Source organism: Apium graveolens, chromosome 2, assembly GCF_009905375.1.
Source record: "Apium graveolens cultivar Ventura chromosome 2, ASM990537v1, whole genome shotgun sequence".
Lineage (NCBI taxonomy): Eukaryota > Viridiplantae > Streptophyta > Magnoliopsida > Apiales > Apiaceae > Apium > Apium graveolens.
The window spans coordinates 234,951,810-234,966,527 of record NC_133648.1 but is presented as its reverse complement, the minus strand read 5'-3'; the positions used below and the strand labels follow the sequence as shown (position 1 = coordinate 234,966,527).

The following is a 14,718-nucleotide window of genomic DNA, read 5'->3' as shown; positions in this document are numbered from 1 at the left end:
AAGACAAGCAAGGAACAACTCTAAGGATTCTGTATCAAGGATAACAAGGTACTTAAAATAGAAAGATCAACATCTGTTTAGGGATCAATAATGTGATCAAGAAATGAGGTATCATTAAATAGGGTTTGCAAGGATAATTATAGGGTTCAATACAATTCATGGCTTAATAAATAACTTGAACAAAAATGATAGGTTACCAAAAGGGTTGAATCAGTAAGCTTATCAATAAAAGTGAATCAGAATCAAAACAGGATATCTCAAGTCATTAACAGGGGTTCATTAATTAACAATTCCATACTCTACATGGTATGAACAACAACCTCTCTATAACCATTTTCACAAGTAATGAGAGTTACTTGCATGAATTTGCTTTCCTGAAGGTTGAACTACTGCAACCTAGTATACCCTTTCCTTTCCTAGCCTGAATGCCCTCACGCTCCGGATCTATAATAAAACCAAAATCTTAATCAGTTCTCATCTCTCGTTCCCAGAACGATCACTCAATACAATAGCTCGATTATACCTTTGACTCGAGTATACGAATATAGCTTATACACATAAGCACATAGCACATAACACTTTCCTTTCTCGTAACCTTTATATCTTTATATATACTTATCGATCGATGCGTACTTGCTTAACCTTAACTATTTCTCAAATCACACCAACATAACTCTTACGAGTACATAATTTATTCACAACTAAACCTTTTGCGACCATAACTGTCACTTATAGTTCTTTAATAACAAACCATTTAATTCCCTTTTTCTTTTATTCCTTAATTCAAACCATAACAACAACCAATAACACAAATGAATCACATATCTCCTAGGATTTCACATGCAATCACTTAGCAAGGTATTGGAATCGAATCAGTCGCTTTTCTACTTATATACCGTTCGGTCATACACATAAAATACAACCATGTATACTCAGTTTCAATCTCATATAATCAAACACAAATAATGCAAATCACAAGAGTCATTTACGCAATTAAACTTCATCCTTTTTAATCAAAAATCCGAATCATAATCACATTAAAATCGAAAATCTAGACCTTCTTTTAATTATCAAAATTCGAACACAAACACCATCCAAACATTGTCATGTAATTAAGTTCTCACTAGCCACTAAGAAATTTAGCAAAAATCAACTTAATTCTCTTTTTAAGCATAAGACCCATTCGGGTTTTCCAATAATGATGCATGCAAGGATCAATTTTTGACATGCAAAGTCTTAGATTACATTCCCAACTTGTTTTAAACCTTAACTTAGTCATCCATTTCATTTTCATCAAGATTTCCGAAACACAACACCAAACATCACCTAATGATTCCAACCCTAATCAAATCATTTAATCAACATGCATGCATTCACTTAATCATCAAATTAATCTTTTCTAAACTCATTTTCATTCGGCTAAATCATGATTTACACTCTCCAAGGATCGAACAAAGACATGCACTACTTGTTCTTCTTTAAAACTAACATGCAATTACTTTATATACTAAATAAGCTTAGTTTACACTAAGATCAAATCATCAAATCCAATTCCCTTTCTAATTAGCACAAAGCCGAATTATAACCCAACATGCAAACCTTAAATTTTGATTTCCTAATCATCAAACGACTTACACACACATCAATAATCAAAACAAATCCATTTTCAATCACATACTCAAGTTTTAAGGGAAATACCAAAAACTCTTTTGATCTTTCAAAAACCTAACATGCAAGGCTTAAAATTTATATTAACACATCATTAAAGTTCCACCGGCTCTCCTTAGATCATAGCCGGTGGTGGTCGAACTTAAGAGAGGCCGCATTGGGTCTCCTCTTGAGTTTTAAACCACATAATCCTCTTGAATTTATTCTTATAGTTTTGTATCAAGAAATCAATTTCCTTGAACACAACCATAGAGATCATTACCAAAACACTTACACAAATACTTATATGCAAATGGAATTTGAGAAGTATACTAAAAATAGAAACTATAGAGAGCTATATCTTTGAGTTTGAGTGAAGATTAGGTGTTGCATGCAAGAGAGAGAGAAGAGAGATGGAGGGAGCCGATAGAGAGAGAGAGTAGCCAAGATGGAGTAAAAAAAAGAGAGAAAGGGAGAATGGGGTGCACGGGAAAGAAAAGAAAAAGGGGGGGGAGATGGGTTTATAAACTATCAAAGACAAGGGCAATTTAGTAATCTTCTAAATCCCTTTTATGCTTATTTGATCCTTTCTTTTTACTCAAATATAATAAAAATCAATTATAAAATATATCTCTCTCGAAAATTCAAAACTTATTACAAGTGACAATTTTAATACATAGATCTCGAAATTAGCTTTCCAACCATTACTCATAATAAAATTTTGAGCGAACGGTTGATTTTATATGAATTACGCAAGCTCGCCTTAATAATAACATTTTTCCACATAAAAATCAATTAAAATGTAATGACCACCAAATAAATCCATTCATCATTTTTAAAAAGTCTCTAGGACTACTATGAAGATAACAAAACAAATCCCATGTTTTTATCTTACTCGTATAATTTTATAAAAATGCATGAAGGTTAAATAAACCTTTATTTAAATCAAATAATTTCTTTAAATTCATAAAAAAATGTCATAAAGCACATAGTCATGCACACAGACCAGTAATCACACATATACGGACACATAACAACTCAGGTCTGATCAGAGAATTTGTCCTTCTTTAGTCTTTATCCTTTTCTACGTGTACCGGGTCACGTTCAGCCTGACGGCCCGACGTTCAGCGTTTCGATTACGCTTCTCATTATCATTATCGACCGAAACGTCACTGAGGATGAAATACTTTATTTACACATTCATTTCATTCAATCACACATAATTCACATTTTATATTCTTTATCTCCCTATTAGGACGTGTTCCGTTCTACCTGACGGCCCGACAACACAGCTTAACTCCTAAGCTGACTCTTTAAATTGGAACGCTTTATTTACGCTCCTATATTCTAATATACAGAAAAGACAATTAATCAGCACTTAGTCACATAATTATAATCACATCACATAAAGCATACTTTATTGACTTAATTACGTCGCAAAATTCTCAGTCGTCACATTTTATATGTATGATCAGTGGAAATATGAGCACGCTTCACTGCCAATAAGAGGGTGGCTTTGTCACGGTAACACATTCCTTCACTCAGTTCCCCCTGATCGAGGTCTTCATCAACATACATATCGTTAGGGTTATCTATTATTGGGGGAATATATTTCTCTGTGTGAAACCACGGAACCCTTGGAACAGGATGCCCCTCCCCAACTATTAGAAATATGCTAGTGTTAGGTCCCGAATTATCATTGAAGGGGGGGTTGAATACGATAATTACTAAATTAAAAATTCTTTCGAATCTTTAGCGGATATAGATTTAGTACTCGGTTAGTGGTTTCGTGTTCTTGAGAGAAATAGTGTTTGGAATGATAAAACGAGGAACACAAGATATTCGGGGAAGTATATATTCATATATAAATCCAGGAGGGGTGTTGCTACACTCCGGTAAATAACTTTACCGGCTACAATCTAAGAAAAAACAAAGTTCCTATCTTCTACAAAGATTTACAAATCAAATCCTATACAATGATCTATCTTTTGTTTGTCTAAGAATTTAATTATCGGGTAACGATTATAATGCCCCTAAAAATATACAAGAGTTAAATCGAGCATTATAACGTTACTCCGGTGAGAAGTTAAACGGATATTTAAAATGCTTGAGCTTCTCTGTATACTCTTTGTTTTTGGTTTCATCTCCTCCCGTGAGTGAGAAGATAAACAAAACTCAGAACTACTTCATTCTGCTTCAAAGTATAGACTTATATCAATTCAATTGGACATATGGCATTTCTGTGTCCACACAAATCCTTGAATTGCTGCAAATGAATTAAGGAATATAACTCTCCTATGGCGACCATGGCAAGCTTCTGTAGCGATCAGTGTCTCTGTAGAACTCTATGGTGACTGTAAATCCTCTATGGAGAACAATTATCCTCTATGGCGACCAGTGTACTAAAATGAACTCTATGGCGACCACATGACTTCTATGGCGACCAAGAGAACCTCTATGGCGACCAAGAGAGCCACTTGTAGTCCTATATGTAGCTCTATGGCGACCAGGTAGAGATATATTCCTTCTGTGGCGACTGGAGCCTATGGCGACCACTGGTACCATAGAGAATCTCTATTGTGACCTGTGTGGTGCCTTAGAGATTTTCTCTATGGCGACCAGTTCTGTGGCGACCAAGTAGAAGACTGTTATGACTTAGAATATTCTTGTTCTTGTCAAACCATTCTTCAATGTATCAACACCTTCTTCTGTAATTAAATTAAAATCCCTTCTTGTATACTGATGTTTGGTGCACTGGTCTGGTTCACAAACAACTAGCATTGAGAGAACCTAATTCAATTTGACTTGTGTTTCTGAGTTGATGCAGATTGGTTAAATATCTATTGCTTCTAACACTAACTGTCAACAAATAAATGTACTTTCACTGGAATCCTTTCTGGTACTTTAGACAACGTCTTCATTGCTACTAGAATCTTGAATACTTCATTCACTGTTCTTCACCAACGCTTGAATATATAAATGAACTCCTGTCAGTGAGTAAAGCTTCAAGACTGCAATTGTCTTCTTTAACCTTTGTCTATACCATGTCTTCAATTGTTCAGATTCCTATACTTTATACACTGTCTATCTTTAATCAATGCCAATACACTGAAATCTTCTGGTAGCACTTATACACTGAATCTTCATCATTTCTGAAACCCTGAAAGTCTTTAACCTTTATTCTTCACTGAGGCATGAACATATTAATGAACTTCTTTCAGTGACCTGTAAACAGACTTCCATCCTTCTTCTAATCTTCTAATTCATTGTATTTGCCTTGTCTTCATTCTTCCTGATTTCTTGTGTAGTGGTAGTATTATTAACCTATCATGTTCTAGTATTGTTATCTTGTTGAGTTATCACGTAACTGTTCATACAGTTACGCAGTCTCACCAACAATCTCCCTCTCTTTGATTGTTAAACCTAACAAACAAATTAAATAGAGAGGATAACTCAACTAACAACTAGAAAAAGTAATGCACCAGGACTTGTAAATAATGCTACTGGTTTTCTGGATCAAATACTGCATTTCCAGATTTCTTGAGTAACTGAAATGAAAGATGCTTGTTCCTCTAGCACTGAACTGATCTTCAAGTAGTTTCATCTTCATTTCCTTGGTTCTTCAAATCTCTGCCAGATAATACTTCTCAGTCTTGAAGTAATCATCAGCAGCTTCTTTTGTACAACCACATTTCCTGTTGAGAAGTGCATATCTCTCTTGCTTCCCCCCTATGAGAATCAACTGCTTAAAGGAGATCACCTTTGTTTACCACCTCTCCCGTATAATAGGATCCACAGTTAAAAACTAATGGTACTCCCCTTTGGAAAACAGCTTCGTCCCTTATGAAGAATAGTGATGAACCAAATCACTTTTTCTGATTACTCAAAAATCACCTTGTGATTACCACCTCTCCCGTACAGTAGGATCTGTAGTTAGAAACAACAATGGTGTGGTGTAGTGTACATGTGCTTTACCTTTTTCCTCCTCCCTGCTATTTCTCCCCCTTAGTTGAGGAATCCTCCAAACTATTACATAAGCTTTTATCTCCCCCTTAGAGAAGGAATGTATGCTGTTGTCTGAAGGAGTTCTCATATGTTACTTGGTTGGAAAGGAAATAACAAGTCAGAGTCTGATCAACCATGTCCCTTTAAATGTTGCAAGAATGACTTCACTGTTGATCATCATGTTCACCAATCTTCCCAACTCATTATACCTCCCAAATGTGAGATCACCAATTGTTACCAATTGTTAGCTCCCAACTTGTTAGATCTCAAAGTATTCTAATCCAATCTGTAAATGTTAGGTCCCTAATAGTTAGGTTCCAATCATAAACAGATTCGAGACCCAAAGTATCAAGAACCATGTTTAGGGATAAGGAATGGAATATGGTATTTCTCTTTCTTTCTCACTGTGAGTGTGTGATTCTGTTTCGTGTACCTCACATGTGTTTCACTATTCTCTCCACTCGTGTTTACACTCATTCTCACAAGTGTATCACTCCTCTCGTAGCTCCAAAATCCAGTTGTACCTGCAAAGAAAATCACCTTATCCATCCTTAAGGAGGTCACAGGTGGTGCAATGGGAGTTCACAAATCCTCATCCTTGTTAGACTCGTCAGATGAATCTGAGTCATAATCTACAAGTTTCTAGTTTCCCTTTTAGGGTTTCAGATTTGAACTCTGGGAAGGTAAACAATGATCCAGAATTTAGCATAAAGATTAAAGTTCCCTTCTAATGTATGTGAAGACATTTCCTTGTGACTCATCAGGTAATATCTGAATCATTGTCAACAAGTTTCCGATCTACACCTATGTCAGATCCACTATCCGCAGATGCCTCCAGGGGATTTAAGCCTGGGGAGGTAGACACTGACCACTGACATATGGCTATTGGATCAATATCCTCTCCTAACACCTGTAAAGGTAATTGGTCCATTAGAGAACCTCGAACAATCGAATCCGACCTTAAAATGGTCGAAACTCTTGTTTCTGTCAACTCATCCTTTGTGTGTGTAACATATCCCTGTGCATCAAGAATTGTTTATGTTTAAGGTGGTGACACTACATCGAATACCCTGGCCGACATGTGAATTTCAATAGACGCACCCTGTTGAGAGGATGAATCTAGTAACTGTTTTGTGCCTTTTCATCCATTACATCTTTTTGAGAAGATGTATGGGGGCTAGCAGTTGCCTCGGTTTAAATACTACTCATCTTTGTAGGAGACAGAGCTGCTGGGTTGACTTCAGAACCTTCCTTATGCGGTGCACTAAGGCACTTTCTCCCTCACGCTCATTCATACTTAATTTTAGTGGTAAGAGAGTGTTGGTTGGTTCTGTTTCTGTGTTTGTCTTTACAGTCTGGGATAGAAGTTGTGGGTTTTCAACCTCATGACTATCAAATGAAAGAAGGCCATTGGAGGCTGAACCCGCATCACAGAACATATGGAAATATAGAGATAAAATGCACTTAAGATCTATAATGAATGAAAATTATGCATTTAATCTTTGAGAGAAATGATGTACAATAGTTATTTCAAAAGATTTTAATGAAATAAGAAATCACCAATGTAGAAAGAAATTTGATTTTCTCATAAAACTGTTCGAGTGCACAAGTCTGTTTTTATGCCTAAAAAGATAAATGATTTGATAAGACATAGACTGATGACCTAGCAGTATTAAGAAGAGAAAGAAAGATTTTGTTTTCCAATATGAATGAGTTTTTGTAAAAGCATTGATCACTTAGGGTAAAGTCTAAGCAATTCTCATTCATGTCAAAAGCTACATAATCTATCTTTATAAGATTATAATCAACAAAATGGTTTATTGATAAATAACCTTAATAAGAATGACCATGCTGCTGATTTCAAATAGTAGTGAATTTGTCAGATATATCAACTCATATAAATTCACTAGAATTTAAAATCTCACAATTATCTGCAATAAAATATTAACAATATATCATTGTATAATACTTGTCAAGTACTTTGGATACCAATAATTATATTGCATCCTATTTTAAATATTAAAATAAGATATCAATGAATTAAATACCAATTATCTATCAAAAAGACATCAGCATTCAATTTCATCTATCATACAATTGTTAACTCCTAACAACTGTAATATCTCAAACAATACTGGTTCGATAAATAAAGCAACATTAACCAACATTGACTTGTTTGCAATCTTAGAAAAATATTCTAAGTTCCATATACTTTGATCCATTGAGTATTGCATCTATTATCAAAGTGTTTAGGAATTTACAAATAAGTATAAAAATTATTCTAGGTGGACAACATATGGTTACTTCCAATAAAGCAATCAAACATTTTAACCATAGTTGTACTTAAGAAAAATTTCCACACTTTCTATATTAGTATAAGTGACTGAAGATAAGCATTGATTACTTAGTTCTAAGTAATGTCACAAAAACTAATACTTCACAATTAATTCATAGTTAAACTCTTAACTAAGTATCATTGACTGACATAAGTCAAGAAATTACACACAACTAATTATGCTACAATCATGATTCTGATTTCAGTGAATTCTTGAGATATAAGCTTTGCTAAATTCACTAAAACCAAAATCTCATAATTAATTTATAACACATAAGTTACAATCAATATACTAGATATCAATTGTTGACAGATTTAGTTATAGTCAATCATGCTGCTTATTTATTTTAAGTTAGTTTGAATTATGGAGCAAATAAAATCATTGAATTGCTTTAATTTCCATAATCCAAAATACCCAAAATAAATATTAAATAAATAAATACTAAATATCTATGAGGTAGATATTAGCACTTAAATATTTTTATAATTATCCTTGAATAATCACCAATAGGATATATGAGTTATACACATTGCAATCACTCTCTGGATAATTAGTAATTTTAGAAATACTTTCTAAACATATAAAATATTGAGAGTTTTATACACATGACTTCGAAAATACTTCAACTTTCAATATTAGTGATTTTAGAAATAAGCATTGATTACTTAGAACAAAAATTTTAAATAATATCACTAATACTAAAAGTATCACAATTATTCTTACAAGATACAAATAACTATGCTGCATATTATTTTAATATAATTTAAGTTATGACACTGATATAGAATGGAATTGTATATAGTCATAATTTAAATCAATTATGATAATATTCAAACTTAATGCTATAATACTTAACTACCACAAATGTATATGACATTGTAATCATGATAATCAAGATAGTAGCACTAAGTACGAGGTACTGGATTTTTGATAAATTCACAAGTCCTTTAAATATTGAAGATTTAATACTTGTAAACTTATATAAAGAATTCCTTACAGATGGGATTTCCAACTAATGTGCAATGAATGATATCCCATACTTACAAACCAGTCTTGAAAAATTAACTTTATCAAGTGATTTAATAAATGTTTCTGTCAGTAACTCTTTGACTAAAGTGACATGCTCTCTGAAGTGATGATACCTGGTATCAAGGTGCCTTGACTTAGAGTGTTCCACAGAGTTGCTGGAGTTGAAGTTATTTCTCATCATAATAAGAAATCCATCTTCTTCCACGAAGTTGACAGCTTCCTGAGATGCTTCTCCTGTCACTTAAGTTGACAGCTTCAGAGATGCTTCTCCTGTCTTTCTTGCAACCTGCATAATCTGATCTATATAGCCAAACATGTTAAGCATAATATCTTTAGGGTACTTTACTCCAAGAGTTGATATTCCCTTAAGATATCTAATAATCTTGTTAATAGCTATAAGATTGGATTCTCTAGGATCCACTTGGAACCTTGCACATTGGCATCTTGAGAATATTACATGTTGTCTATTAGCATTTGAGTAAAAGAGTGAGCTCGTCATACCTCTATTGCTTGTCATTATACCCGAGTTGCACTTTTCAAGCTTTAGTGGTTTCTGTTGGTAAGTAGTCTTGGCATGTTCAGAATCTTCCAAATTTTGCATCTTCAAAAGATCCTTAACTTACTTGTATTGCCATCATTCTTTTGGTTTACTTGTGCTCCTAAAAGAATTTTTCTTTTGGCTTGCTTGAGCTCCTAAAAGAATTATTCTAATGGCTTGCTTAAAGTAATCCCAAAAAGAATTGCAACCTTTCCAACACGCTCCTCTATACCTACTCTGCAATTACTTAGCAAATAATCTTGCACAAGTTTTTGTTAGTAGACCAACATATAACATTCACTACTAGAAATAGTGCTTACGACATCACCCCTTTAACATCGGTTAGAAATGTCACCGATGTTAAAAGCAATTTTAACATCGGTCGCTTCAAAACCGATGTTAAAGGTGTTGTAAGACATCGGTATCTTAACCAACCGATGTCTATAATCGTTTTTAAAAAATAAAAATAAAAAAGCCCACTTCTTTCTTTCCCCATTAATACACCAAAAAATTCCCCCCTTTAACCAAAAAATTTATTCCCAGTTTTCCCCCTTAACCAAAACTGTTTTCCCCTCTCTCTCATTCTCTCTCTCTCTCTCTCATTCTCTCATCTCTTTTCTCTCTTCTCTCAATCTCTCTTCTCTCTCTCTCTCTCTCTCTCTCTCTCTCTCATTCTCTCGCTCTTTTCTCTCTTCTCTCAGTCCCTCTTGTCTCTCATCTCTCACTGTCTCTCTTCTCAATCACTCTCTCTAAACCTAATTATACCTCTATTTGTACAAACCTTTAATTAAACTCGATTAATTCCTAAATCGAGTTCGATTGGTGCTAAATAATCTTGAAAGAAGTTGGGTCTACTCGATTTATATGAGAAAAGTAAGTTTATTTCGAATTTATTTTCAAATTTATATTTTTATTTTAATAGAATTTTGTTTACAGGTCTCTGGAGTTTTGTTAGTGAAAGAAGTTGGGTTTGTTTGATTAGGTATGTATACAAGTAGCTTTGTTATTTTAATAGAGTTGGGTATGTATACAAGTAGTTTTTTTCGAAAGGATTATATCCACATTCTTAAAAGTGGCAATTTATTCATACTCGTTTGCCAAAGATTGGTATTGTTGTCCTGAAGAGCTATGAAAGCATAAAATAAGCCACAAGCTATAGCTCTGTGCATGGATCTAGTTATTATTTGTATAGTAGGCACATTACTGATGATTTTTTAAATTATGTGTAATTCTCTTTTTTGTTTTGCTAAGCTAAGGCGAGGTGAAACAGAACTCAGACCTCTGCAACCGTGTATACAGTAGTACTAATTTTTAAATTATACACAATAAATTTAGCATATCTGTAATTATTTACGAGTTTTGTGCATGCTTTGTGGTATATGATGAATTATGTGTTTAAATTTTCCGCTTAGGTATATGATTGGAATCCAACTCCATAATGGTACGTATTGTATAATGTAGTACGAACTTGTTAATATCAGAATTCAAGCATATTAATCATTATTTGTAAACTTGTAATTAGTACATCCAATGGTGTTGATGTTTGCATTTGCATATATTATAGTTAGGTATGAAATCAATTATATGTAATATTACAACATACAATAGTGCTGTGAATTTTTTGTAGAATTTATGGTTAATTAACCATGCCTGCAGTTATATATGAATTTTGTGGTAGATATGAATTTGAAATCAAATAATGTGTGTGTAATAGATGTTTCCATGTAGACTGGAGTTTTAGATTTATAGTTATGAATAATTGTTTTCCAGCATACTTTGTGATAGTATACATGAAATTAGATCTCAATGTGGATACATATAGGTAATGAAATTTGATAGTTTAAGTTTATCGTGAAATGTTATGTTTCATTGATGATTTGTGGGGGGATTCAAATTGTGCCAGAGAAAAAAGCTCTTGTGTTGAGCGGTTCGGAAGATATGTGAAGACTCTTGCTCCTGGATTTCACTTCCTCATCCCTTTTGTTGATAAAATTGCTTACGTTCATTCCTTGACGAAAGAGGCTATTCAAATTCCAGATCAGAATGCTATTACCAAGGACAATGTTAGCATCTCTATAGATGGAATTCTCTATGTTAAGGTATGATTGTTCCTTTCAGTATTTATATTAGTTTCTGAACTAGGCTTTTTTCATTAATGACGAGGACTTAATACTTGTAGATTGTGGATCTAAAATTAGTGTCTTATGGAGCAGACAACACGCTATATACTGTTATCCAGCTTGCGCAGACAACTATACGTAGTGAGCTTGGTAAGCTAACACTTGACAAAAGTTTTGAGGAACGAGACACCCTCAATGATAAGATAGTGGTAAGTTTTCACTTTCAGTCTATGAGTCTATGTTATTCTGTCACTGTATCATCGTATGCTCATTACTATCACTTGTGACTTAAGTATTTAGTTGTATTAATTATTGAACATTGTTTACACAAAAACTTCATTCAACAGTTTCCAAAAATGCTAAACATACTTAAAGAAATCTGAAAGAATACTACTATGCATATTTTAGCATGACAAAAGTTATTGTGATTCCACTATTCACTTCAATATGCCAACTATCAATCATTAGTGTTAAACTATATTATTGTAAAGTTTTATACAAAACTTACTACTTTCGTATGGCCGATGGAAATAAATGAGGCTGCAAAGGACTGGGGACTACAATGCCTTCGTTATGAGATTAGTGAGTATTAGTTGCTCCTTGTGTATTGTTACACTCTTATGCTACTTGTCAGAAACTCACAGTTTATCCTTTTTTTTAGGGGATATTAATCCTCCACGTGGAGTGAAGGCATCTATGGAGATGCAGGCTGAAGCAGAGCGCAAGAAGAAAGCGCTAGTTCTCGAGTCTAAAGGTAATGATGTTTCACCATCCTCCATAATTTGTTATAGATCATCCGTTCAAGCTTTGAGTATTTGGTGCTGATGATAGTTAAATCTTGGTCTTGGGTGAAGGTCATAAAATCATGATACATGAGTGTTTATGACAATGGTGACTTTCAGCAATCCAAAGTAGTTTATTTATACATCTAGATCTACCATTTAATTCTAAAATTCTCATAGTAACGGGGTAAAATAAAAATAAGAACTCTTGCTATTATTCTTCACAAGCTCAAATTTTGGATACTTCTTTATGTGCTTTAGGCTACTGTATTTTACTAGTTCTGTCTTTTGTTTCCAAGTCACCCATGATCCATTTGATTTTATATTAATAATGCTTTTTATCATTACAATCAATACAAAATCATAAAATTATCAATTTTCTCTATTTTTAGTAATGTGAAGTCATTGCCTATATGCAGGTTACTATAATGATGTAACTGTAAATTCCAACGGAGGACATCATTAAAAATCAATGGTAATATGCTTTGGCGAGATGTTGATAGACTTTGTGCCCATAATTGGCGGTGATTTTCTTGCAGAAGCACCCGCCTTTAAGAAGGCCCTTGGCGTACTCCTGCTAATGTTGGTGTTGGTATATCAAGGCTGGGAGGTTCTTCTGCTTTTATAGGAAAGTTGTAGTCTAAAAGAATATAATTACTTCACTTCAACAAGTGTGGTTTCCTTTTATTTATTTACTTGAATCTGAATTAGCATTTCGAAGATCAGGGGAGGAACATGATTGAAATATATTTCTAACATAGTATGCATTTTTTGAACTGCTTTTTCCTGCCCAGTCATTTCAATGTCTATGTATAGGTTTCATAGCATTTTCTTCGATGTATAAATTTCTCGTCCTTCGACTTAAGTGCAACAATCATATTAAAATCTTTGATTACCGTATCTTAGGATGGGGAGGATGAATTTGGATACATGTTGGCTGATATCTTGAAAGAGAACAAGGTTGATAATTCTGGCATGCGATTTGACCCAGCTATTAGGACAGCGCTGGCATTTGTTACACACAGGTCGGATGACAAGCGATAATTTATGTTTTTTAGTAATCCCAGAGAATATATGCTTTTCCGCAAATCATAACTTGATATAAATCTGATCCAGAGGTTTGCTTTGTTCATCTTTTCTTGTAATGGTTTTGATGCTAATGTCGCATATATTAATATACAGTTATGATATTTAAAGCATGCAACAATCTTTCACTATGGTTCAATAAGTTTGATTGAAGAACCATGTAGGTCTACTCATCTTTGTACAATGGAAGTTGCAAAAATATCAGGTTGCATTCTTTCTTATGGCCATCAGCGGATGCTGCTCGGGACGGTATAATGAGCATTTGGGACCAAACAGATGTCATCAAGGTCTAGTTTCTAAAGAGTGAACTTTTGCACTTACAATTATAATAAGCTATCTACAGAAGTTATGACATGATGTAACATTATGTTACTATACAGTAATAGGCCATTGTTGTGTTGGCACTAAACAAGACTCTTATGAAATGATAGGTAAGCGAGGACGAACTTTCTTTCATAAATGGAGGCGATGATCCTTATGATGATAACGTTGTTTTAAGAAATTTATACCACTCTAACCTAAAGCTTCTATTACTAACAGAAGGATCTGAGGGTTGCAGATACTATACCAAGGTATTCTTACCAGTTACGGAGTAGTTACATATTTCTAAATTAGCCTACTAGCATGCATGATTATATATAACCTATTTGTAAACATTTTGTTTAGGAATTCAAGGGTAGAGTTTCTGGTTTGAAAGTAAAAGCTGTGGACACAACTGGTGAAGGTGATGCTTTTGTTGGTGTGATACTGAACAACTTAGCTTCTGACTTGAATTTGTACATGGTAAACATGCTGATTAATACACAAGTAGCTTTTGTGATTAATACACAAGTGATGTTTGGTTGTAGATATATGGATGTTGGTTGTTTGTTGGACGTCAGAATAGTTAGATGTTGGTTGTCGGAGAATGTCGTTGGATTTCGGTTGTAGATACAGAAGTTAAATTTAATATATTTCTGATTGTTTGTTGGATGTTAATTTAGTAATTTTTTTTGCTTTTGTCTGGGTTTATGCACAAATGCACGGGCTTATTTTTTAAAAAAAGAACTCAAACATCAGTGGTTATTATAAAACTGATGTGAAGCAACTAAAAATACATCACTTGCTTAAAATAAAAACGATGTCTAAACTAACAAAACAAATCGAAGTATAGGAATGAAAACAATGTCTAAAAT

At 33.7% G+C, this 14,718-nt stretch overlaps 1 protein-coding gene and 1 pseudogene across 1 annotated transcript; both read left to right on the top strand.

Annotated features, from left to right (window-relative positions):
• Positions 1 to 11,411: 11,411 nt before the first annotated feature.
• Positions 11,412 to 12,923, top strand: LOC141697897 (uncharacterized). Its single transcript, XM_074502456.1, has 5 exons — positions 11,412 to 11,654; positions 11,735 to 11,884; positions 12,167 to 12,257; positions 12,337 to 12,429; positions 12,877 to 12,923. The coding sequence occupies exons 1-5, from the start codon at positions 11,412 to 11,414 to the stop codon at positions 12,921 to 12,923; spliced, it is 624 nt and encodes a 207-aa protein (XP_074358557.1).
• Positions 12,924 to 12,929: 6 nt separating this feature from the next.
• LOC141697888 (putative fructokinase-7) lies at positions 12,930 to 14,473 on the top strand (annotated as a pseudogene).
• Positions 14,474 to 14,718: the final 245 nt, after the last annotated feature.